The sequence below is a fragment of the Xyrauchen texanus genome, chromosome 25 (genome assembly GCF_025860055.1).
Source record: "Xyrauchen texanus isolate HMW12.3.18 chromosome 25, RBS_HiC_50CHRs, whole genome shotgun sequence".
Classification (NCBI taxonomy): Eukaryota; Metazoa; Chordata; class Actinopteri; order Cypriniformes; family Catostomidae; genus Xyrauchen; species Xyrauchen texanus.
The window spans coordinates 5,604,699-5,630,538 of record NC_068300.1 but is presented as its reverse complement, the minus strand read 5'-3'; the positions used below and the strand labels follow the sequence as shown (position 1 = coordinate 5,630,538).

At 39.4% G+C, this 25,840-nt stretch overlaps 2 protein-coding genes and 1 pseudogene across 5 annotated transcripts in view; 1 reads left to right on the top strand and 2 right to left on the bottom strand.

The window, feature by feature from the left end:
• LOC127618560 (zinc finger protein 501-like) overlaps nucleotides 1-25,840 on the top strand; it is a 346,529-nt gene that overhangs the window by 35,784 nt on the left and 284,905 nt on the right. The window lies entirely within an intron of this gene.
• Nucleotides 1-25,840, bottom strand: part of LOC127618590 (zinc finger protein 501-like) — a 43,961-nt gene that overhangs the window by 3,532 nt on the left and 14,589 nt on the right. For 2 of the 4 annotated variants that reach the window (XM_052091146.1, XM_052091147.1), the window contains exons 2-3: nucleotides 10,357-10,427; nucleotides 9,909-10,260 (exon numbers count right to left, since the gene is read on the bottom strand). In XM_052091146.1, coding sequence (XP_051947106.1) covers nucleotides 9,909-10,260; nucleotides 10,357-10,380 — 376 coding nt within the window. In that variant the 5' untranslated portion in view covers nucleotides 10,381-10,427. Of the gene's footprint in view, nucleotides 1-9,908; nucleotides 10,261-10,356; nucleotides 10,428-11,852; nucleotides 11,903-25,487; nucleotides 25,548-25,840 lie in introns of those variants that run through there. The other 2 variants (XM_052091145.1, XM_052091144.1) reach the window with 2 other exon arrangements.
• Nucleotides 16,697-25,183, bottom strand: LOC127618604 (zinc finger protein 239-like; annotated as a pseudogene).

The window sequence follows — 25,840 nt, the reverse complement described above, 5'->3', positions numbered from 1 at the left end:
GTCGACAGGTTCCCCAGCCGTCTGGAAGCCATCTCCTCGAAAGCTGTCACTTTACCCAACTCGGTGCACCACTCACAATGTTCAATGATGGTGCATCAGTTGACTTCCATCCCATTGCAGATATTGGACTCAAGATGGTTGCAGAGTATGGCTGCAGCATTGTGAGCTCCGATTTTTATCTTGGATGTTGTCTGACTTATTGTTTACGACAGACAAACGCTTTTGGATATTGGTTCTACAATTACACACCGTAAACCAGACTTCAAATTCCCCAATGCCGACCCGCTGTTTACAAACACACCAGCGGAGCCCTTTCTCTGGGCTGCCCAACCGCAGAAACGCAGAAGGAAAAGGAAAAAAAAAAAAAAAGAGTTCTCATCAGAGTAAGACTTGAGCGCGGATCTCTTTCCAACGAGAGATGAGGGACTGCTGAGTTATTTGCCTTACAGAAACCTGGCTGGCTGCAGAGATTCCAGACTCGGCCATCGAACCCGCGGGGTTCTCCATGCACCGAGCGTACAGAGCGAAAGACCTCTCAGGTAAAAGCAGAGGTGGTGGTGTATGTTTTATGATCAACAAATCATGGTGTGATCAGAGGAACGTACATTTTATCAAGTCTTTCGACCATTCTGGCTCCTGAGGGAATTCACAGCAGTCATTATCACAGCTGTGTACATCCCCCCACAAGCCGACACAGACCGGGCACTCAAGGAACTGTACGGGAGTATAAGAGAGCAGGAAACTGCACACCCTGAGGACGTGTTCATTGTTACCGGGGACTTTAACAAAGCCAATTTTAAAACAATCGCACCAAAAATACCACCAACACATCAGCTTCAACACATGAGGGGACTGGGTTTTGGACCAACCCAAAAAACAGGGGTTGTGTCCCCGTCTTCTGACTGGCATCACCAGCAGGTGGGTGAGTCTTTAAGACCAAGCCTATACAATCTAGAGGGGGTATAGTAGAACCAGTGCTTAAATTGTATCAGACAGATCCTTGCATCTTTAGATGCAGACCTGATGATTTTAGAATCCTAGCCCACTCTCCCTCCTCCAATTTTAAGTTTAAATCTTTGTCCCATAATCTCTTGAGGGAAAATTAAGCTCAATCCCCCAGACTCTGAATTAACAGGGAGTAATACACAGAAGCTTCATAACCTTTCCCATAAGCAGTAATCACCATTTCCAGAGTATCTGCTACTTTAGGGGGGTGTATGGTACTCCCAAAAACAGCACAGATTAGGTGGCACAACAGTAAAAACCTAAAGAACTGGTATATAGGAATCTTAATATGATGAACCAAATTATCAAAAGATCTCAGCACTCCACACTCATATAGGTCACAGAGTGTAGTAACCCCCCTCACAATCCACTCTGACCAGCAGAAAGGGAACTTATTAATATGTCATTTAGAGTTCAGCCATATGCTTGAGGCAACATTTAAATAAATGTCTGAATTAAACACTTAGTTTAGTTTGAAAGGCTTTGCAATGGTGAAATAGGGACAAGAACTTCTTGTTCAATAAGAAACCAGGGAGGGGCTCTCTCAGGTGGAAGTGACCAATGTGCCAAATGCATAACCGAATGCATAATAAAAAAACAAACTCTTGGGTAGGTCTAGCCCACCTTTGTCAATCGGCCTATGTAACTTATTGAAATGTAATCTGGGACGCTTTCCATTCCAAATAAAGAACTTCGCTATGCTATCAAATTGTTTGAAATAAGAGAGGGGGACATCTACAGGGAGAGACTGTAGCAGGTAGTTACATTTTGGAATACAATTAATTTAAATAACATTAACCTTCCCAATCATAGAAAAATGTAATGAAGCTCACCTGCCCACATCGCTTGAAAACTTTTTAATTAAAGGGTCAAAATTAACTCTAACTAAATCACATCAATTTGCTGGGAATAAAATGTCCAAATACTTAATGCCCAAATACTTAATGCACTGATTGGGCCACTGGAAGATGCCCGTCTGAAAAGCTGTTACCGGGCAGTACTAAATCCAAAGCTTTGGATTTAGACTAATTAACTCTGTATCCCGAAAATGTAGAAAAGGAATGGATAATTCTGTGGAGGCAAGGCATAGATCTAGTAGGGTCAGAGACGAATAATAAAATATCATCTGCGTAAAGCAGAAGCTTATGTGCCACACCTCCCGCCATCACCCCTGGAAAATCATCTTCCTTTCTTATCATGGCTGCTAATGGTTCCAGGGCAAGACAGAACAATAATGGGGAAAGAGAGCAACCCTGCCGAGTGCCCCTATCCAGAGTAAAATAATCTGAAATTAATGCATTTTTTGTACCGCTGCTACAGGGTGTCTATAAAGTAACTTAATCCATTCAATAAAAGTATTCCCGAACCCATATATTTCCAAAATCTTAAAAAGATAATCCCATTCTACCATATCAAATGCCTTTTTGACATCAAGTGAGATGGCAGCGACTGGAGATTGATAATTCACTACTTACCACATGACATTGATGAAACGCCTAATGTTATCAGAAGAGCTACGAACCTGAATAAACCCCACCTGATCTATATTTATGAGAGATGTCATAACTTAATCTGCTAGCAAGACTTTTTGACAACATTTTTTATCTAGTTGGATCAGGGAAATTGGACGGTAACTTTTACACTCGCTTGTGTCATGTTGGAGGAAGCTTTCCGTTCTTTAATGATTCCATATAAACTTCTAATAAAAGTGGAGGCAATTCTGTAGCATAAGATCTGAAAAATTCAGTGGCAAAACCATCTGGCCCCAGAGCCTTGACTGTAGGTAAGGCCTAAATTAACTCATCAAGCTCCTCCAAGGTTATCTCAGAATCAAGAGTTTTTTTTTGCTCAGGCATCAATTTAGGAAGTTCTAATGGATCCACAACATTTCTTATATCCTCATCTGTAGATGCAGACATGGAACTATAAAGATCAAGATAGAACTCTTTCCTTCCAACTCCACAAGTTCTCGTGCTTTGGATTTTTTGATGAATGAGGCATACTGTATGATCCGACCCCTAAGAACTACCTTATGTGCCTCCCAAGCCACGCCCACAGAAGATACAGAGGACCTGTTGGTCTCTATATAGAAATGTATTTCAGTCTTTACCATTTGTTGGAAATCATTATTTTGCAAAAGGGATACATTAAGTCACCAACTATATGATTTATTTTTCTCCGTATGTGGCAACACCTAAACTCACTAGGATGTGATCTGAGACTAAGATGTTTTCAATTGAGCAATCAACAACAGATTAAATGAGGGATTTGGATATAAAAACATATATTCTAGAATAAATCTTATGGACTGATGAAAAAAAATGTATAGTCCCTGCCAGATGGGTTTTAAAGTCTCCAAATATCTGTAAAACCAAGATTTTTACACATCCTGTGAAGCGCCAATGTTGCTCTAGGGGGCTTACACACTTTTGCTTCACTATGATCAAGGACTGAATCCATCAAAAGATTAAAGTCTCTTCCCAATACTATATCGTGAGGGGTGCCAGCGACTTGGAACATCCTTTCAAGATCTATAAAAAAGCACTGATCATCAGCATTAGGTGCATAAATATTAGCCAAAATAAACCTTTACCCCTGAACTTCAGCTAAAACAATAATGACTCTTCCAAATTTATCATTAATCTGTTTGAGAAATTTTAATTGTAGAGGTTTATTTATCAATGTAACGACTCCCCTGCTTTTACTTGATACAGCACTAAAGAAAACATGTCCACCCCATATCTTCCCAAATTTTCCAGCTTATTATGGGGAAAGATGCGTTTCTTAAAGAAACACAATATCATATTGTACATAATTATTCACAGCCTTTGCCATGACACTCAAAATTGAGCTCAAGTGCATCCTGTTACAACTGATCACCCTTGAGATGTTTCTACAACATGATTAGAGTCCACCTGTTGTAAATTCAGTTGATTGGACATGATTTGGAAAGGCACACACCTGTCTATATAAGGTCCCACAGTAAACAGTGCATGTCAGAGCACAAACCAAGCCATGAAGTCCAAGGAATTGTCTGTAAACCTCAGAGACAGGATTGTATCAAGGCACAGATCTGGGGAAGGGTACAGAAAAATGTCTGCAGCATTGAAGGTCCCAATGAGCACAGTGGCCTCCATCATCCATAAATGGAAGAAGTTTGGAACCACCAGGACTCTTCCTAGAGCTGGCCGCCAAACTGAGCGATCAGGGGAGAAGGGCCTTAGTCAGGGAGGTGACCAAGAACCCGATGGTCACTCTGACAGAGCTCCAGCATTTCTCTGTGGAGAGAGGAGAACCTTCCAGAAGAACAAACATCTCTGCAGCACTCCACCAATCAGGCCTACCGGAAGCCACTCCTCAGTAAAAGGCACATGACAGCCTGTCTGGAGTTTGCCAAAAGGCACCCGAAGGACTCTCAGACCATGAGAAACAAAATTCTCTGGTCTGATGAAACAAAAATTGAACTCTTTGGCCTGAATTACAAGAGACATGTCTGGAGGAAACCAGGCACCGCTCATCACCTGGCGAATACCATCCCTACATTGAAGCATATTGGACATGCTGTGGGGATGTTTTTCAGCGGCAGGAACTGGGAGACAAGTCAGGATCGAGGGAAAGATGAATGCAACAATGCACAGATACATCCTTGATGAAAACCTGCTCCAGAGCGCTCTGGACCTCATACTGGGGCGAAGGTTCATTTTCAATAGGACAACAACCCTAAGCACACTGCCAAGATAACAAAGGAGTGGCTACGAGAAAACTCTGTGAATGTACTTGAGTGGCCCAGGCAGAGCCCAGACTTTAACCCGATTGAACATCTCTGGAGATATTTGAAAATCTCCCCATCCAACCTGATGGAGCTTGAGAAGAATGGGAGAAACTGCCCAAAAAATAGGTGTGCCAAACTTGTAGCATCATACACAAAAAGACTTGAGGCTGTAATTGGTGCCAAAGATGATTCAACAAAGTATTGAGCAAAGGCTGTGAATACTTATGTACCATAGACTGTAAAAAAAGATGGACGACGCCCCTACGCTCTTTTCCATTGGTGAGAACTGAAGCCGCCAGTGTCCCGATATGGCGCTGACATCTTGGGACTTGAGTCTGCGCAGCTGCAATTTCGGGACCAGACCTACGCAGTAGTGAGCAGGAAGTAAAGCCGCGAAATCAAGGCCCCGCCCTCACTCTCACTGAATCAATTGCAAGCACACGCCCCTGCACTTTTGACTTATGACGGTGTGAAATAATTAATTATAGAAATGTACATTTAAAGCTCCAATCTCCTCAGTCCTCCGAAGATTCCGAAAAAACGTCAGTTGGTGCTTCAGTGACTACTTGGCTCAGAGAACCTGTCAATCACAGCTGTCAATCATGATGTCACAGCACCATTTTTATAGCATCAAATAACTAACTAAAAACAAACTTATTTTGAAGACAAACACTTGAAATTACATAAACGTGATAGAAACTACAGTAAATGACAGAAACTATCTTTGGAATAAAGATATGTGAAGTGTAATTTAATTGTTTAGTTGGTCTCACGTCCCGTTGAATAACATGGGGAGGCGGGGTTTATGACCTATACTAGGACCAGTCACCGGGGCGAACGAGACGTTTTGGCTTCACTTTTGAGGGCTTGTGTGGCACACTTGTTATGTACATGTGTGTTGTTTTTTTTTAAGATTTCAAACAAACTTCTTTCACGTTGTCATTATGGGGTATTGTTTGTAGGATTTTCAGGAAACTAATGAATTGAATCCATTTTGGAATAAGGCTGTAACATAACAAAATGTGGAAAAAGTGAAGCGCTGTGAATACTTTCCGGATGCACTGTACATCTTGCCACTGCTGTCTCTAGAAACGATCGTGATTTTAAAGGGATAGTTCACCAAAAAATGAAAATTCTCTCATCCTTTACTTACTCATGCCATCACACTTCTTCCAGCAGAACTCATTTGAAGAGAAATAGAAAAACATCTCCGCTCAAAAGGTCCTTATAATGGATGTGGATGGTAGCAAGATTTTTGATGCTCCAAAAAGCACAGGCAATCAGCATTAACATCATTCATATGAATCAAGCGGTTAAATGAATGTCTTATAAAGAAATATAAAAACTTTGGATGGGAAAAAGATACATATTTAAGTATTTTAACTACAAATCATCGCTTAAGGGTAAGCAGAAGTATGCACGCTCACGATAGGTCTGAGGTCACAAGGTCTCTTGTGTGATGCATTCACATTGGCATGTTCAAGCAAGAAGTGATGCATGTGCAACATACCCGGAAGAGCAGCGCTGTTTACAACTGAGTAGGAGGAATGCTGTACAGACTGAATGACGTAAACAAATTGAAGCAAATTTAAACAAAGGTGTCAGATGATCTGGATTTAAGAGGAGAAGAGTAGATACAAGTTTTTTCACAGTCATATTTATTTGAACCCGTGTACTCTGGCCAGGAGCTCAGGAAGATGTAGGAGGTTGCAGCAACAGCAACAATAAGCTTCAGAGAGCTCAGGAGACATGGCAGGCAATGCCAACAGAGGTAGAGTGCATCTGCTGCAATGAATGGAACGTTGCCATGCCATCAGTGTAAAGATAGACGAGGCGAAGCAACCACATCTGCACCCCCACTGCCATATGTCTTCAGTCTTCAGGCTCAAGATTCAGGCTTTCTACCTCTACTGTCTCTCAGTGTATTAGAGGTTGTCTTTCGTATGCCTCGAATTAACTGGAAGCCTCACCCAAGGCCAGAAGGACCTGGTGGCTCCCTATCTGTAGAGTAAATATCATGTTTTATGTGTAACATATTTAAGCTAATGTGGTGTAAAAGATGCAGCTTGCCTAATTCATTCACAGCACAACTTTACTTTCTGTTCTGCAGTCAGTGCAGGCTGGTGGAGTATCGAGATGTTCTAAAGTGGATGCTCAAAGGCAAAAGAATTGGTCGAAGGAACAGTAAAGATCTTGGGCAGCACGAGGGGGACCTACACAATATTAGGCAGGTGGTTTTAATATTCTGGATGATTGGATACATTTGGATACATTTTGAATGACATAAGGGTGAGTAAATGATGAGAGAATATTATTTTTTTTTAGTGAACTATGTTTTTACATTGAAACCTGTTTAAGTCAAAAGAAGAGAGTCTCTAGTTTCATCTGACTGACCATTTTTTAAATGTGAGGAATTAAACGTGAAATGGCACGCTGTTAAGCACAGTGACCACTACACTCGACAAAAGAGCTAGCTTTTCATTAGAAATTTACTGTGCGGAGTTAGGATGAAAATAAGGTGCATTTCTAACTGTTCTGAGACCAGTGCAGACAGACAGCACAATGGAGATTAAGTCATTCACTAAATAGGTCCTATAGCTTTCCCATGAAGCCAAGTGTATTTACTCCAAACTTCTGGCCAAAAGTTCAGTTTCAGGCTGCAGATGATGTTTGGACCACTCAACGTGTTTGGCAGACATGGGACAATGATAATCAGTACTAAGATTAAAAATGTATAATGCTAAATGTTATTTTAACATGGCTGTCATTCATTTTATGTTGCTGAACATTACTTTGAATCAGAATTATTTATCCTCATTTCTGACTGGTAAAATGCTTCATCACTTGCTGCCACTTGTTTGTTTGAATGTACAAAGAGAGAACATTGAGATTTTGTTGACAAAGTAGAACTAAACACTGTAGCATAAAAGTCCAACCAAGTCAAATAATTTTTATATTTACACTAGTGGCCAAAAGTTTTGAATAATGTACAGATTTAGCTGTTTCTGAGGGAAATTGGTACTTTAAAAATGGCCTTCAACTGATCACAAAGTACAGTCAGGACATTACTGATGTAAAAACCGCACCATCATTATTTGAAAAAAGTCATTTTTGATCAAATCTAGACAGACCCCATTTTCAGCAGCCATCACTCCAACACCTTACCCTTGAGTAATCATGCTAAATTGTTTCTAGAAAATCACTTGCCATTATATCAAACACAACTGAAAGCTATTTGGTTCAGGGGTTTTTTCTCTCCTTTTTTCTCCCCAATTTGGAATGCCCAATTCCCAATGCACTCCAAGTCCTTGTGGTGGCGTAGTGACTCACCTCAAAGTGTACGTGGACGCCCACACTATTCTCCACGGCATCTACGCACAACACCGAGAGCGAGAAATACACATTATAGCGACCACAAGGAGGTTACCCTATGTGACTCTACCCTTCCTAGCAACCGGGCCATTTTGGTTGCTTAGGAGACCTGATTGGAGTCACTCCGCATGACCTGGATTCGAACTTGTGACTCCAGTGGGGGAAGTCAGCGTCAATACTCACTAAGCTACCCATGCCATAGCTATTTGGTTAACGTTGTCTTTGTGTTTGTTTTTGAGTTGCCACAGTATGTAATAGACTGGCATGTCTTAAGGTCAATATTAGGTCAGAAATGGCACAAAAAAAAAGAAAAAAAAAGAAACTGCTTTCTTTAGAAACTCGTCAGTCAATCATTGTTTTGAGGAATGAAGGCGATACAATGCTTGAAATTGCCAAACAACTGCAGATTTCATACAAAGGTGTAACTACAGTCTTCAAAGACAAAGGACAACTGTCTCTATCAAGGACAGAAAGAGATGTGGAAGGCCAGATGTACAACTAAACAAGAGGATAAGTACATCAGAGTCTCTAGTTTGAGAAATAGACGCCTCACATGTCCTCCGCTAACAGCTTCATTGAATCCTACACGCTCAACACCAGTTTCATGTACAACAGTAAAGAGAAGACTCAGGAGGCAAAGAAACACAGACTTTAGACAACAGATAATTGGAAAAGAGCGTTATGGAACTTAACCCCATTGAGCTTTTGTGGGATCAGCTAGACCAGTGGTTTACTGACCTCTTCATGATCCTCTTAACGCCCCCAAAAAAAAAAAAACACTTCAGAAATACTATTACAGCCAAACAATTGCAACACTGATACCTGAAGCCTGAGTTTTTGGTAAAAAAAAAAAACTGAAACAGAAGTTTCTTATTGTATAAACTACATGTAAAAGCCTCAAGTTGAGTGATATTATGTTTGGAAAAAAATGCAAAAACACATGGATTGTTTGAAAGGTATTGCAAATGTATTTAGAAATTCAAACAAATTCAGGCTCACACACACATTTTTTTAAGATGAACCAATCACGTGAACAATAACGTAACTAACCTAAATGGCCAATGAAAAAGCAGCGGTCGTTCATGCACTCAATTAGGCAATATATACTAGGCTTCAAATTTGAATAGCCTACAAACGGTCATTTGATTTCAAATGACGAACAAAGACAACAACAGCTCGGCCACCTGAACTGAACCGAAGAAAAACGACGTCAAAAACAGCCACTTTTTTTTATTAATTACGGTCATTAGTGTGAGCCCTGAGCACTAATTATGCGCCTAATTATGTATTCAGCGTTATGTACAGAAAAAGCCGGTGAAAGCGCCTCTATTTTGCGCTGAAAATTCTCCGCCTCTTAAAAGCATGTGTAACTTAGGAAGCGGCTCTCCTGGCATATCCTCCTGGTGAAGTGGCAGCAGTAATCCGAGCAAGACGAAGACATAGGCTAAGGAGAAGAGCTGAAAAGATTTTTGCGCAGGCCGCCTGTTGAGTACTTCTGAGTAACGCCCCCCATTTGTGCCTGAGCGCCCCCTCTCTGCTGCCTCGTTCACACCGCCCCCCCAACACTGTCCAAACGCCCCCGTTGAGAAACGCTGAGCTAGACTGTAAGGTGTGTGAGAAGTGCCCGACAAGACAGTCACATCTATGGCAAGTGCTACAGGAAGCAGTGCAGCTCCGCCTCTAACAGCGGTGCAGGAAACACTGGATTACATGTACAATTTTAAAAGACAACAGAGCGGTTAAAAAGAAAGAAATATACCTGAAGAAATAAAATCAGCATCTTCTCTATTTTTTTCCTCTTCAGTGGTTTCTTCTTTTATCTCCTCCAGTTTCACTTCAATCTTCACTGGTATCTGCAGCATCTGCTGTTCTCCAGCGTTACAGACAGAAGTCAGAGACTCTGTGGAGGTTTGATCACCCTGATTACCGTCAGTAGAACAGAGTAAAGTGAGCTGTGAGTCCTGTGTGTCTCTGGATCTCTGTTCAGAGAGTTTGTCCAGCAGTCGCTGTGGTGTGGACTGATCTCTGCCGCTCCACACTGAATCCTGACATTCTGTGGAGGTCCCATCAGTCACACACACTGAAGATTGACAGGAAACCTTTTCCAGCTCCTGACAAACACAACACAATCACATCTGTACCGTTCATCATATCACATCATTTGAAAGCTTACAATCTCAACTTTAAGGATGAAATGAATGTTTAACCTGTAACCTGTCGTCTCTCTCCATCAGTTTTGTCTCCAGTGACGTCACGTCTTTCTTCAGCTGAGATATTTCTGTGATGAAATCATCAATATTAAAAAAAATCATGATTTAATGGACTGACATTGATCAGACTAGAAAAGATCAGTTCAATGAGTTTCATCTTGTGTTCCCGCTTCTCTTTTTAAACCTGTTTTCATGGAGTGTCACACAAGCATCAGAGTCACTCGACCACATTATATACAACCACCACCGCTGTCTCCACACCCCCCAATCTACACTCACTACTTCAAAAGATCGGCGCCATCTCACACGGGCACAAAATCACTTTCCCGGACCTTCACTTCAACTGTCCCTTGATGGTGGAAGGACCCGCCAAACCCCACCTGAGCAGCTGATTCTTTAGCCACCTTCAAGAAACATCTAAAGATGCATCTCTTTCACGAGCACTTGACCCAATCCTACTAATGCAAAAACTTTCTTCTTTTGATTATTATTTATATATACAGGGCTGTTTCTGAGAATATGAGGACCCAAAGACAAATCCTACTTTTTTGACCAAGGAAAACCCTGAAATTAACCTATAAAAGGATACAACATATTCTCACCTTGACGTAACTTATTTACAATCAGCCGCTGAATTTAACAAGATCACATATCAGAAATGAATCATGATATTCTCAGATTTCTGTGGAGCCTCTTCGAGGACAGGACGGGACTTTTTATTTTCTGAAATTGTTTTATGTTCCACCCGCAATAAATTTACCATGATTTTACTACAGTAACCATATTTTAACCATTATATTTGAAATGACACCATAGGGACTGTAATAATACAGGAAAATGAAAACTGTGGTAATAAAGTCATAATTTTGTGGTTATTAAGGTTTTACTGCAAATACCATAACTATAGTTACTGTGGTAGTTTACCATAGTAACCGCATGGTTACTCTATAGTAAAAACACTGTAAACAATAAATCATACTGTAGTAAAAATGGCTTTACTAGTAACTACAATGACCTGTTTACTATAGTAATATTGTAGTGACCTTGAATAAGTTGGGCCATGAAAACTATAGTTTGGATACGGTATACTGTAAATTACTATAGTAACCATGTTTTACAATAGTTTAGCAATGGATAATAGTGTGGTTACTATGGTTTTACAACAAATACCATAGTAACACTACTATAGTAAACACAGTTAAACTATGGTAATTTTGGTAAAACCAGTCATCACAAATTATGATTTGTTTACACATAGTTTTCGTTTCCCTGTATTACTGTTGTTTCACTACGGATATCATGATTAAAATAGGGTTATTGTAGTTAAAACATGGTAAATTTATTGCAGGGGAACGAGAATATTGTTTCTTCTGAAACTGAATATTTGAACACATTTGTCTCAAAACCGACACATATGACGATAATAAACTTCAATTAACATTATTAAAACGTCACAGAAAAATACAAACACATTAAAACAAATATAAACTCACAAATGAAGATAAACACATTGAACATGTATCGACTGAGCGCTCAATTCTTCTTTCATCTTCTTGAGTTTAATGGCGCTTTTCTGTCTCCTGCTGGACTGGAGGACGCGTTTGAGAAACTCATTCTGGCTTTTATTGTTCAGTTCTGGTGATTTTGGGCTGCTTTCTCAACACTGTTTTCTTGTACTATTGTGCAACATTCATGTAAATTATACAGACCTTTACTATATATTTTATAGTTTAATTTATTGAAAGCATTGTTACAAAATTAGCTTTTTTCATAATAAATAAAAAAAAAATACATTTTGATACCATTGACAAACTCTATATTTTAATAGGAACTCTGTTTTAAAACAATAACAAATTATGTTAAAAGCAAATATTGCAGTTTTGTTGCAGTCTTCCCTGTAAACTCTTCTCTGCCATTTCCTGCAGTCTCACCGTACTTTCTCTTTCTGTCTTTTGTTAAAAAAAAAAAAAAAAAAAAAAAAAAAACATTTAAATAGCAGATAATTTTAGTATTATTATCTTTACCCTAACATGCATTTTACATGCCACCCCATTTTTCTCATCTATTTTTTTAGAGATATACTCCCACATTTTTGGCATTCCTCAACCTTTCTCATACAAATAACGTAATTAAAAGGAAATTGCCAAAATTACTAACCACTTTAAAAGGTATTGATGGTTGCTGGAGACATGAAACACGTATGTAGTAATATATTTGCACTTCCATAAATAGTTTTTGTCTCGTGCCTCAAGATCTCTGAATCTTGTAGTGCTGCTAGCGTTCGTAATGTCTGATTCCCTTTGCCTCAGGGAACATACGCAAGTAACCGAGACTTTCCCTAACGACTCCGTACACTTGGCATTGCATTTATTAATGCATATGGGGAACAGAATCCCATCACGCCGCACTACATAACATAACCTCCCAGAAAAGAAACATGACACCGCAGTCTTGTGGGACGGTGACCGACATGAGTATGCCGCAGTTAGTGACCCTCATGTTTGGCCAGCACTCAGAATGAATATATGAACTATAGTCATATAGGATGAATTAACTCCTTCACAAACCCTGTCAAGAAGGGAATTTATTTATAATGTAAGTGCTTGTGACTTATGGTAAATAACAATGCCTGAATGAAGCTCATCAGTAAAGGGAGGAACATAAGTATATATATTTGACTTGTGAACACTTGTGGCTCAGCGGCTAAGGCTCTGGGTTACTGACTGAAAGGTCAGGGGTTCAAGCCCCAGCACCGCCAATATACCACTGTTGGGCCCTTGAGCAAGGCCCTTTACCCTATCTGCTCCAGCGGCGCTGTTTCATGGCTGACCCTGCGCAACTCCCAGCTGAGTTGGGATATGTGAAAACAACTGCATTTCAGTGGCTCTGCACAATGACAATAAAGTTGAATCTTAATCTTAAAACATATGTCTTGCAAGAACACACCATTTGTCCATGCCCATGAAGAGGCCATGCCTAAGTTGAGTGTGCTTTAACACTAATTGGGTACACTGCGACTCAAAAGCCAAGGCAATTGCATTGACAATCCAGTAAGAAAGTCTTTGCTTGGAGATGGACATTCCTTTTGTGCATCTCAATGACTCTCCATTGCATACAAAGAGTTCATCTGTGTGACTCCTGACAATCCCCCGGTTGGCCACTATTTAACAAGAATTTAACAAGATCATATATCAGAAATGAATCATGATATTCTCAGATTTCTATGGAGCCTCTTCGAGGACAGGGCGGGACTTTTTATTTTCTGAAATTGTTTTATGTTCCACCCGCAATAAATTTACCATGATTTTACTACAGTAACCAGTCAACAATCCACCATGGAAAGGCACAAACATTTGGTTTGGAGACATGAGCAACTGCTTGTCCAAATTCTTCACACTATCAAGGATGAAATAGTCTCCAGAGAGGCTGTGGCAGATCTGGAGACACTGATTGATTTGTCTAAACGGATAGATAACCGACTTAGGGAGAGAAGGAGTGAACGTCACTCCACCCCTTACCCATCATTTGAAGTTCGGGTTCCTCTGATCTTTCCACAAGTTTAACTTCTGCTCTGGAGGAGCCCATGCAGATGGGGCGTACCCATCTCTCTCAGTCAGAACGTGACCGAAGAATTAAGGAGAGGTGCTGTCTCTATTGTGGGGAACCTAGACTCTTCAGATATTCCTGCCCCGCACTGATGGGAAAAGATAAGGCCCATCCAGGGAAGGGAGGACTGTGACGGGTCAAGCAACTACTCCTGAGTCTGGGGCAACTGGAGTCCTCCTCAACATATCACTTTCTTGGGGAAGGGCTGAACCACCTTTGAAGGCCTTCGTGGACTCTTCTTGGACGCTAACCTAGCCTCTCGACTCAAGATCCCTTTGGCCACCTCCTGTGAATGTCACTGCTCTTGTCCCCTTGGTTCGGGTAAGATCCATCATCTCACTGCTCCACTACGTCTGTGTGTGGGGGAACATCAGGAGACTCTTCAGTTTCATGTTATTCTCTCTCTCCAGAATTCTCTGTGGTCCTAGGATATCCTTGGTTGAACCATCATAATCCACATATCAAATGGACTTTTGGTTCAATAATTGAATGGGGAACCTTGTGTCATGCTACTTGTCTTTTCGCTAGACCTTCTCCCACTCTCAAGTCCCAAGTCTCCCCTGAATTATCCAGAGTCCCTCAAGAATACATGGATCTAAAAGAGATCTTCAGTAAGATGTGAGCTGGTCTTCTTCCCCCTCATCGATCCTATGACTGTGGCATTGAAATGTTGCCTGGAACCTGCTCGCCTCGTGGTCAGATTTATTCTCTCTGCCCTTGAAAGAGTTGCCATGGAGAATTATATCAAGGATGCTCTGGACTCTGGGTTCATACGCCCTTCCTCCTCACCTGCTGGAGCAGGCTTCTTTTTTGTCGAGAAGAAGGATGGCGGGCTCCGTCCTTGCATAAACCACCGTGGACTGAATAAGGTTACCACTTCCCCTAATGATTTCTGCTTTTGAGTTGCTTCAGGGAGCGACAATTTTCACCAAGTTAGACCTGCGAAATGCTTATAACCTTGTCCGTATTCGTGAAGGTGATGAATGGAAAACCGCTTTTAACACCTCTTGTGGTCATTATGAATAATTGGTTATGCCTTTTGGTTTAGTTAATGCCCCCGCTGTATTTCAAGCTCTCATTAACGATGTCCTCAGAGATATGCTAAATAATTTAGTTTTTTGTATATTTAGATGATATACGTATCTTCTCCAAGAGCCTCCACGAGCATGTGCAACATGTCAGACAAGTCTTACATCACCTCCTGAAGAACAACCTGTTTGTTAAGGTGGAGAAGTGCAAGTTCCATCGGCCAACAATCTCATTCCTTGGGTTTATTGTCTCAAATGGTCACATCCAGATGGACCCTTGCAAGACTCGGGCAGTTACTGACTGGCCACGCACCATCACAGTTAAGGAGCTACAATGCTTTTTGAGGTTTGCCAATTTCTATAGATAAGGAATTTTAGCTCCATAATTGCACCTCTTGCTGCCCGTATTAAAGGTAATTTAAAGTAAAGTTTATTAAGTAAAGCTTTCTTGGACCTCAGAGACAGACAAGGCATTCATGGATATGAAGAAGCATTTTGTCACAGCTCCAATACTTACCCTGCCTGAACCGGAGCTCCCTTTTATCATTGAAGTTGCTGCCTCTAACGTGGGGGCTATACTTTCCCAACGAGCAAGCACTGATGGGAAACTACACCAGTGCACTTTTCTCTCACACCGTCTCTCTCCCAGTGAACGTAATTACGACATTGGCAACAGAGAACTACTTGCGGTCAAGGTGGCATTGGATGAGTGGAGACACTGGCTAGAGGGGGCTAATCATCCATTCCTGGTCTGGACTGACCATAAGAACTTATCCTACATACAGGAGGCTAAGTGTCAGGCCAGGTGGGCACTTTTTTTTTTTTAATCGCTTCCTCAAGGGTGGTTGCTCCCACTGCTTCTCCCATCTGAAGGTAACACTGTCATTTTTGTTATCGTTGACAGATTTTCCAAGGTTTGCCATTTCATACCCTTAACCAAGTTGCCCTCTGCCCAAGAAACAGCTAAGCTTGCAATATGTTGTCCGACTACATGGCATCCCACAGGACATTGTGTCAGACTGTGGACTACAATTTACTTCTCGGTTCTGGAAGGCCCTCTGCAGACTCCTGGGTGCATCTATTAGCCTCCCTTCGGGGTTTCATCCTCAGTCCAATGGGCAAACTGAGAGGATGAATCAAGAGCTGGAGGCCACCTTGAGATGCCTTGTCTCGTCCATTCAAAGTGCAGTAATGTAAATACATATCTCATGTAGATATAAAAATTCACATTTTTAATTCAATAACTGTACATAAATCTACCTTGCACACTACCACTTGCATATGTACATATACCATTCTGTCATATGTTCTATTATTATTTGTATTTCTGTTTGTACTCTAACCTTGTTTTATATTCTGTGTCTCACTGTAATGTTTTGTGTGCACTTGTTTCTCCCATCACCAAAAAAAAAAAAAAGTCCTTGTGAGAATACTTGGCAATAAAGCTCATTCTGATTCTTCTTCAATGTCTTGTTATTCTCTTAAATGATGCTGTTCTTTTGGGAGAAATTCGATCCACAGATAGCACACTTATATCTCTGAGATGTTAATTTTATATAGTTTTATCTGGAAAGCATTGTAACCAAATAAACATCTGCTAAAAATCTTAAAAGATAAGATTTACAAATATTTTAAATCATAAACATCTTAAAGACATGTGCTGATTGTCTTACTGACATCAGAGAGGAAACATCTTTATTGCAGAAACATTGCTTTATTGAAATATTGCAGATAAACAAACAACCTAAAAAATACTTCTTCACACACACACATTCAACAGACGTTTGGGTGATGTACGTGTGGTATCACGGTCTTTGGGTTTATCTGAATTTCCATTTATTTATTTGATCTTGTTTGACCTGAAGATGATTTTTGCTCAATAATTAAAGTAATTCATAGTTAACACTTGATGCTCTGAAACTCCTCCCACATCAGAAGCAGTGGTAAGGTTTCTCTCCAGGATGAATTCTCTCATGTGTTTTTAGGGACTTTGACCAAGTGAAGCTCATTTCACAGTGTGAGCACTTGTAAGGTCTCTCTCCAGTGTGGATTCTCTCGTGTGTTTTCACGTTATGTGAGTGAGTGAAACTCTTTCCACAGTGTGAGCACTTGTAAGGTTTTTCTCCAGTATGAAGTCTCTCATGTGTTTTTAGGGACTTTGACCAAGTGAAGCTCATTTCACAGTGTGAGCACTTATAAGGTTTCTCTCCAGTATGGATTCTCTCGTGTGTTTTCACGTTATGTGAGTGAGTGAAACTCTTTCCACAGTGTGAGCACTTGTACGGTTTTTCTCCAGTATGAATTCGTTGGTGTTCTTTCAAGTTCCCAGCTCTAATAAAGATCTTTCCACATTGAAGGCACATATAATCACTCACACCGGTATGAATTGTCTGGTGCTCTTTAAAATAGGACAGGCGAGCAAAACTCTTTCCACAAAAAGAACACTTGTAAGGCTTCTCATTTGTGTGTGTTTTCAGATGTAGTTTTAGGCCTGATTTCAAAACAAATGTTTTACCACACTGTTCGCATTCAAATGTTTTTTCTCCAGAGTGAATTCGGAGATGATCCTTGAAATAGTTAACATATGCAAAACTTTTTCCACACTCATGACACGTGTAAGGTCTCTCTCCTGTGTGAATTCTCATGTGTCTATTAAGCTGACTTTTACACGTGAAACTCTTTCCACACAGAGAGCAGGTAAAACATTTCTTGGCTGCTTTACTTCGAGGCATTTTTGGTGAGAAATTCTTTTTAGACTTTGAGTCACTCAAAGATTTTTCTCCAGTTTTGAAATCATGAGGTTTCTCCTCCACTTCATTCAGCTCTTGACTTTCCTCTTTCACTTCCATCAGATCTGCAATGAACACAGTAAATTGATTAAAAAAAATACAATTCAAGAGAGTCAAATTTAAATCATCAAATTGAACCCTAATTTAATACCAGAACACAGCAAACATCCAGTATTTATTTGTGATTTTTGCTGTGTAAAATGTCTATATTTATGCCATCAATTTGACTGATAACTACATTTCATGATTATGGTCATTCAGACTGATTGTGAACTACCATCACAGAATGAAAGTCATACATGTTTGGAACAACAAGGGTTGAGTACATCAGTGTTCCCTACAACCGAACTCAGAGCATATCTGTTACTCTGAGCACAAAATGGAATAAAAGGGATAGTTCACCCAAAAATGAAAATGTCTCATCATTTCCTCACCCTCATGCCATCCCAGATGTATTGGACATTCTTCTGCAAAATGAATTTTAGAAGAACATATCAGCTCTGTAGGTCCATACACTGCTAGTGAATGGGAATACAAATTTCATGATTTTAAACTTGATTAAGCCCTTTGCACACCAAGTGCACATTTTTGCCGCAATTTCTCTCTGCGATTATCAAAGCTTGAATTGAAACAATGGATGCCTATGAAGCCATTCTCACCTGGAGTGAACATTCACGGGTCGACAAAGCAGGGTTTTTTTTTTTTATGGTGAGTGTCGATTTTTTTATTTCTTCACTGGGCGATGAAATGCCCTGACCAATAAAATATTTTATTTGGAACATGTGCCAGGAGCCGCTGTAGTTACCAAAACCAATGCAGCTGGTGGCGCTAAAACACAGAAAGCTGTTTTTACTACCGACATGAAATGCTGATGTAACTCCAGGAAGAAATCCTGAACCAGCTGTGAGGACAAGCATTTTATTTGCATCAAAATTAACAAACTTTTGGGGAGTAACGCAATACTTGTAACAGAATACATACTTGTATTCTGTATGAAAAACACAATAGCTAAAAGATAGCCCAATTTATTTTTGTATTTACTATTTATCTTTTATTTGATATTTTATTGCTTTTATAATCACTTTTAAATTTAAATGTAATTACATTTATGCTTCACAAAAATAATTTTTGTTGGGCTATGTACTGAATTTTTCTCATTGAGTAGGCAGATGTAGAGCAGGCTAAAAAGGCTCTTGAAAAAGTAGGTTTTCACAAAAAGAAAGAATCTTTGTCATGTGAAAGAAGGTTATAATAAATGTTGTTTCATAAATTTGTATGATTGAATTTGTACTCATTCAAAGGTAATGTGATGCAGGGCAGAAAGAATAAAAACAGCGGGTTGTCTCTGTCCTTTTCTGCATATCGCTGCCCCATTCATCATATCACAGTGCCGTTTTGTGGCCCGTTCTGCATAACGCGGCGGCTCATTTGAGCTTATCGCAGCCCATTCCACTCATTTAGCGGTCAGCCCGGTTCTCCCGATGGTCAGTCCACCCCTGATTGGCCCCAAAGTTTGTCAGCCCACCAGGAAAATGCCCTGTATGCCATATTCAGCCCTGGCTTCATTTGAAACTCTAAAATTGTTCTCTGAAATTTTATGTAATGACAACAGTAATTGGGACAGCACTTTTTTCTTTGTTGAAAAAAATCCAGATTGTACACATGAAAACCAACTTAACTGAAAAAATCTTTAAGTTCTTAGGGGAAAGTGCAATGGATAATTTATCTGGTTTTGATACTTGTTATAAATGTATTGTTAAGAAGTACAAAAGTATGGGTGAGGGAGTAAATATAACATTTGAGAACTCATAGAAAGTAGGAATAAGGAAATCTATTTTGATCTATTATTTAAAACAATAAATGTTTTAATGTTCTATTTTTATTTATTTTTGTCATTAAATGTATTATTTTGTCTCCTTAAACATAAACATAGAGTCACCCATAAACATTAGTTTGTGGTATTTGACTGTAGATAGTGACTCACGTGCAACTTCAATCCGTTGCTGTCATAGGTCATGAAGAGCTAACAAAAGTTATTGAATAATCAAAAGCCACAACATGCATGTTAGATCCAGTACCAACTAAGCTCTTTAAAGAGGTATTCCCAGTAATCTCAGAACCGCTTCTTAATATTATTAACTCCTCAATATCTTTAGGACATATCCCAAGAAACTTTAAAATGGCAGCTATCAAACCACTTATTAAGAAGTTAATTATAGACCTATTTCAAATCTCCATTTTATGTAAAAAATACTACAAAAAGTAGTGTCCTCCCAATTATATTCATTTCTACAGAGAAATAGTATATATGAACAATTACAGTCAGGATTTAGGCCCCACCACAGTAAAGAGACTGCACTTATCAGAGTTACTAATGACTTGCTCCTATCACCTGATTGCGGCTGAATTTCTGTTCTAGTGCTTTTATATCTTAGTGCTGCCTTTGACACGATTGATCACAACATTCTCTTGAATAGGTTGGAGAATTATGTTGGCATTTGTGGACTTGTATTAGCATGGGTTAGGTACCATTTAGCAGACCGCTACCACTTTGTCTATGTAAACAAGGAATTGTCAAATCAAACAAAAGTCAAGTATGGAGGGCCACAGGGATCAGTTTTAGGGCCTCTTCTTTTCTTCCTGTATATGTTTCCCCTGGGACATATTATCAGAAATCATGGAATATGTTTCCAATGTTATGCTGACAATACCCAACTTTATATTTCTTCGAAACCCGACAAAATTTCACAATTCTCCAAATTGGCAGAGTGTATCAATGAAATCAAAGATTGGATGGCCAGAAATTTCCTTCTACTCAATTCTGACATAACAGAGGTACTAATTATGGGACCAAAAACATCATCTTCAACAGCGAAGAACTTAGGTGTTATATTTGATTTGAAAATCAAATTACTAATGTTTGTAGAACAGCATTCTTCCACCTAAGAAATATTGCTAAATTACGACACATGATCTCTGTTGCTGATGCCGAAAAACGAATTCATGCGTTCATGACCTCAAGACTAGATTATTGTAATGCATTACTGGGAGGATGTCCAGCAAGTTCAATAAGTACATTTCAATTGGTTCAAAAACCAATTGAACAAAAACTCCAGCAGCAAGAGTGCTGAGTAGAACCAAGAAATATGATCATATTAGTTCCATTTTATTGTTGTTACATTGGCTACCTGTTAAATTTCGCATTAATTTTAAAATTCTTTAAAATATTTGAATGGTCAAATCTCTGCAGTATTTAAGTGACCTTCTTCCACGCTATATTCCATCATGTTCATTACGATAACAAAATTCTGGCCAATTAATAGTTCCTAGAGTATCAAAATCCACAAAAGGAGGTAGATCCTTTTACTATTTGGCTCCTAAACTATGAAATAGTCTCCCTTACACTCTTCAGGATGCAGACTAAGTCTAGACTAAAGACTCATCTATTTAGCCAGGCATACAACTAATTTATTCTTCACCACACAATTAGGCTGCTTTAATTAGGTCTACTGGACCTAGAAACACTGATCATGATTGTGGCAGCGGGGCAGTGGTCGAGCACCCGTCCGGAGAGAGAAAGCGGTAAGGGCGCTTGCATCTGAGCTAAATTATGTCTTAACACCTGTCTCTAATTCCAGTGAGCATGGGGAGAGCAGCATATAAATGGCCACACCACCACCAGATGGGAGAGAGAAAACGACACGAGTGACCAGTGATTAGCCTGTCTTATGTTATTGTGAATCAGAAGACTCAGAGTAGTTTGTGATGACAAAGATTGTGTTACACTGATCTGATTAAACTGAGAAAAGCACAGAGAAGAGTGAACGCAGAGTGTTGAAGGCAGATAAATAAAGAGTCTTACTTGACTGCATCACTGCTCGCCGTCTCCTCCCTTCCATCTCCGAGTTTGAACATGTTACAATGATCTATAACTCTGCAAAAATGATTTAATGGCATCTATGCTAACATTATTCTGTTTGTTTCCATGTCTATCCCAAGGTCACCAGAACCGGACGGATCCAGCTCCATTCCATTCCTGCTTGCCATTGGACTCCATGGCTAAATGTCTCTGAGTGATGATGACTAAATGCAGACGGTGCCAGCCAGACATCACTTCAGTCTATTATGATGGATTTCAGAGGATGAACTGACGCCAACTCCAATCATAAGACATGGGATACTTCATATGCCATTGCCTGAACCTTGGATTTAGGATAGACCTTGCATAAATTACCGGCCGGTTGAACTGTAAAGCACCTCACTGATCTTGGCCTGCATCACCTTGGTCTAATGATGGACTACACTCTTAAAATTGTATACATAGACTATTAATTAATTGCCAACAGAAGCCTTCACCAAGAAGTACAATGCATCAATGTGAACTTCTGCAGTTAATCCAGGATAGACTTCAAAGACATAAGTCATTAATCTTACAGTTTTTAGAAAATCTACCTATTACAGAAAATCTTGTGATCTACCTCTTGCAGTCGGAAGTTAATGAATGGTCAGTGGCAATTAGTTCACACACTAACTGCAATATATGGCAGAATTCAACTTGTGAATTTGAGGTATATCCTGTCAGATTTGGTTTAATGTTAACCAAGACATAATTCAGGTGCATCTGTCCTAACTGTATTTGCTTTATGAGAAAATAAACTATTTTCTGTAACAGATCACCTGATTTGGTTAAAATGTGGAGCTGTTCTACATTTGAAGATATTCTCTTTTCCTATTAAGGAGGCAGTGTCCTTGTGTTTCATGTTTTTTTATACTGTATATAATAATAGCAACATCACTCATAACATTATTAAAATAAGTTTATTTTACATTCAGAAGGCATGATTAAAAGTCTTGGAGAATTTATAGCTTTTCTCTTGACTTTATTCACATACGTGATCTTGAGGTAATCAAAAAGCAACAAAGTAATTTGATTACATTACTTTCATATTGCCTTTCCCATAACTTCAGTTATCGTATCGGCAAAATCCAATATCGTTCAGCCTCTACTTGGAATGTTTAAAGCACTAACACAATATAAATAAAAATGAGCTGTGCACATAAATTTCAACCTAGCATCCTTCTGCATGAACATTGTGTTTTGTATTCACTATATGCTATACATCATTTTATTTAAACTGGCTGTGCTGTCAGCAAAGGGTTAAACTTTTGCCATGTGTCAAAACAAAATGGCCCGATCTCAGCGGATTTTGTCTTTGGGAGAAATGGCAACAAAACTACATCTGGTCAGAAACCTCACTAAGCCATCACTAAAACGCTTTATTCCAACATGTTCATTAAGATCGCAAAATTCTGGCCTGTTAATAGTTCCTAGAATATCAAAATCCACAAAAGGAGGAAGATCCTTCTCATATTTGGCACCTAAACTATGGAATAGTCTTCCTAACACTGTTTGAGATGCAGACACACTCTCTCAGTTTAAGTCTAGACCAAAGACTCATCTATTTAGCCAGGCATACACCTAATTTATCCTCCAATCCACAATTAGGCTGCTTTAGTTGGGTCTGCCGAAACCAGAAATATTGAGCATGATCCATAACTTTGCAATAAATGTAATGGCATCTATGCTTACATCATTTTATTTATTTCCCTTTCTCAACCTCGGGACTCCTATCCTGATGTCACCAGAACCGGCTGGATCCAGCTCCATTCCTGCTTCATGTTGGACTCCACTGCTACATGTCGCAGAATGATGATGACTAAATGCAGCCGGTGTCAGCCCAACATAACTTCAGTCTATTATCAATCAACTCCAACCTGCATCACCTCGGTCTATTGATGGACTACGATCTTGAAATGGAACTTATAGACTAACTATTGCCAACAAAATTCTTCATCAGCCAATTAACAAAGACAATTGCATCTATGTGGACTTTTGCAATTAATCCAGGATGGACTTCAAAGACTTTGGTCATTAATCTTACAGTTCAAACACAATCGATGTTTAAACACTGACCCTTAACACTTACTTAGTTTAATAATTTTAAACCATGATTTTAACTATACATAATGAATATTTACATTACATTCATAATGTTAGCCAGAGGGGAACTGGCCCCCACAGTGAGTCTGGTTTCTCCCAAGGTTATTTTCCTCCATTAATCTACATCTTATGGAGTTTTGTGTTCCTTGCCACAGTCGCCTTCAGCTTGCTCACTGCGGTTATTAATACAATTATTACTTAATTATTTTTAAACACGATTAAGAATCGTATTTTATCTAAATTACACAATGATGATTCATCGACATTATAGACATTAAAGTTTTATTGTCTGTTAATGCTGATCTTCTGTAAAGCTGCTTTGAAACAATGTGTGTTATGAAAGGTGCTATACAAATAAACTTGACTTCAGTTTATGTTGAAACCTTTTTGAGTCAAGAGAGTCTCTAGTTTCATCCAATAGCCCATTTATTACATTTGAGTGATTCATCGCAAAACGGCACACTGTTAAACACAATGACCACTACACTGGACAATAGAAATCCTGTATTTACTTTGCATTTCAGAGGCTTTATATGAAGTTAGGATGAAAATAAGATGCATTTTTAACTGTTCTGATACCAGTGCAGACAGACAGCACACAGGAGGTTAAGTCATTCACTAAATAGGTCCTATAGCTTTCCCATAAAGCCAAGTGGATTTACTTCAATCTTGTGGTCAAAAGTTCAGTTTCAGGCTGCAGATGATGTTTGGGTCACTCAACATGTTTGACAGACATGGGACAATGATGATCAGTACATGGATTTATAGTGTATAATGCTAAATGTTATTTTAACATGGCTGTCAGTGATTGGATGATAGCCATTACTTTGAATCTGAATTATTAATGCTCATTTCTAATTGGTAAAATTCTTCATCACTGGCTGACACTTGTTTGTTTGTCTGTGCAAAGAGAGAACGTTGAGATTTTTTTGCCAAGTAGGGCTGGGTATCAGCACAGATGCCCGTTTTGATCCGATTTCGATTCACAAGATCTCGTTTTGACTCAATCCGATTCTCGGTTTGATTGACATCGCTTAATTAGACTTTGAAAATTCAGTACTACTAATTGGAGAGATGTTTCTAAAGCTGTACATGGAACACAAAAAGTGCAGTGTTTTCCTTAATTCTGACGGCCATCGCACATCAGCACTTCTTTCTTTTTTTTGATCCAGTAGAAGTGCAGCTCCGCCTCTAAACAGCAATATAGGAAACACTGGAATATATGTACATTTGTAAAAGACAACAAAGCTGTTATAAAGAAAGAAGCATACCTGAAGGAATAAAATGTTTTTCATCTTCTATGGTTTCTTCTTTTATCTCCTCCAGTTTCACTTCAATCTTCACTGGTGTCTGCAGCATCTGCTGTTCTTCAGTGTTACAGACAGAAGTCAGAGACTCTGTGGAGGTTTGATCACTCTGATTACCGTCAGTAGGACAGAGTAAAGTGAGCTGTGAGTCCTGTGTGTCTCTGGATCTCTGTTCAGAGAGTTTGTCCAGCAGTCGCTGTGGTGTGGACTGATCTCTGCTGCTCCACACTGAATCCTGACATTCTGTGGAGGTCCCATCAGTCACACACACTGAAGATTGACAGGAAACCTTTTCCAGCTCCTAACAAACACAACACAATCACAACTGTACCATTCATCATATCACATCATTTGAAAGCTTACAATCTCAACTTTAAGGATGAAATGAATGTTTAACCTGTAACCTGTCGTCTCTCTCCATCAGTTTTGTCTTCAGTGACGTCACCTCTTTCTTCAGCTAAGAGATTACAGTGATGAAATCATTCATATTAAAAAAATCATGATATAATGGACTGACATTGATCAGACTAGAAAAGATCAGTTCAATGATTTTCATCTTGTGTTCCCGCTTCTCTTTTGAAACCTGTTTTCATGGAGTGTCACACAAGCATCACAGTCACTCGACCACATTTGATTTCTAGTGAGAAATCATTTGAATATCCAATGTAAATATTATATACAACCACTGGCTATGCTGTCTCCACACCCCTTACCTACACTCACTACTTCAAGTCAATGTGCCATCCAGAA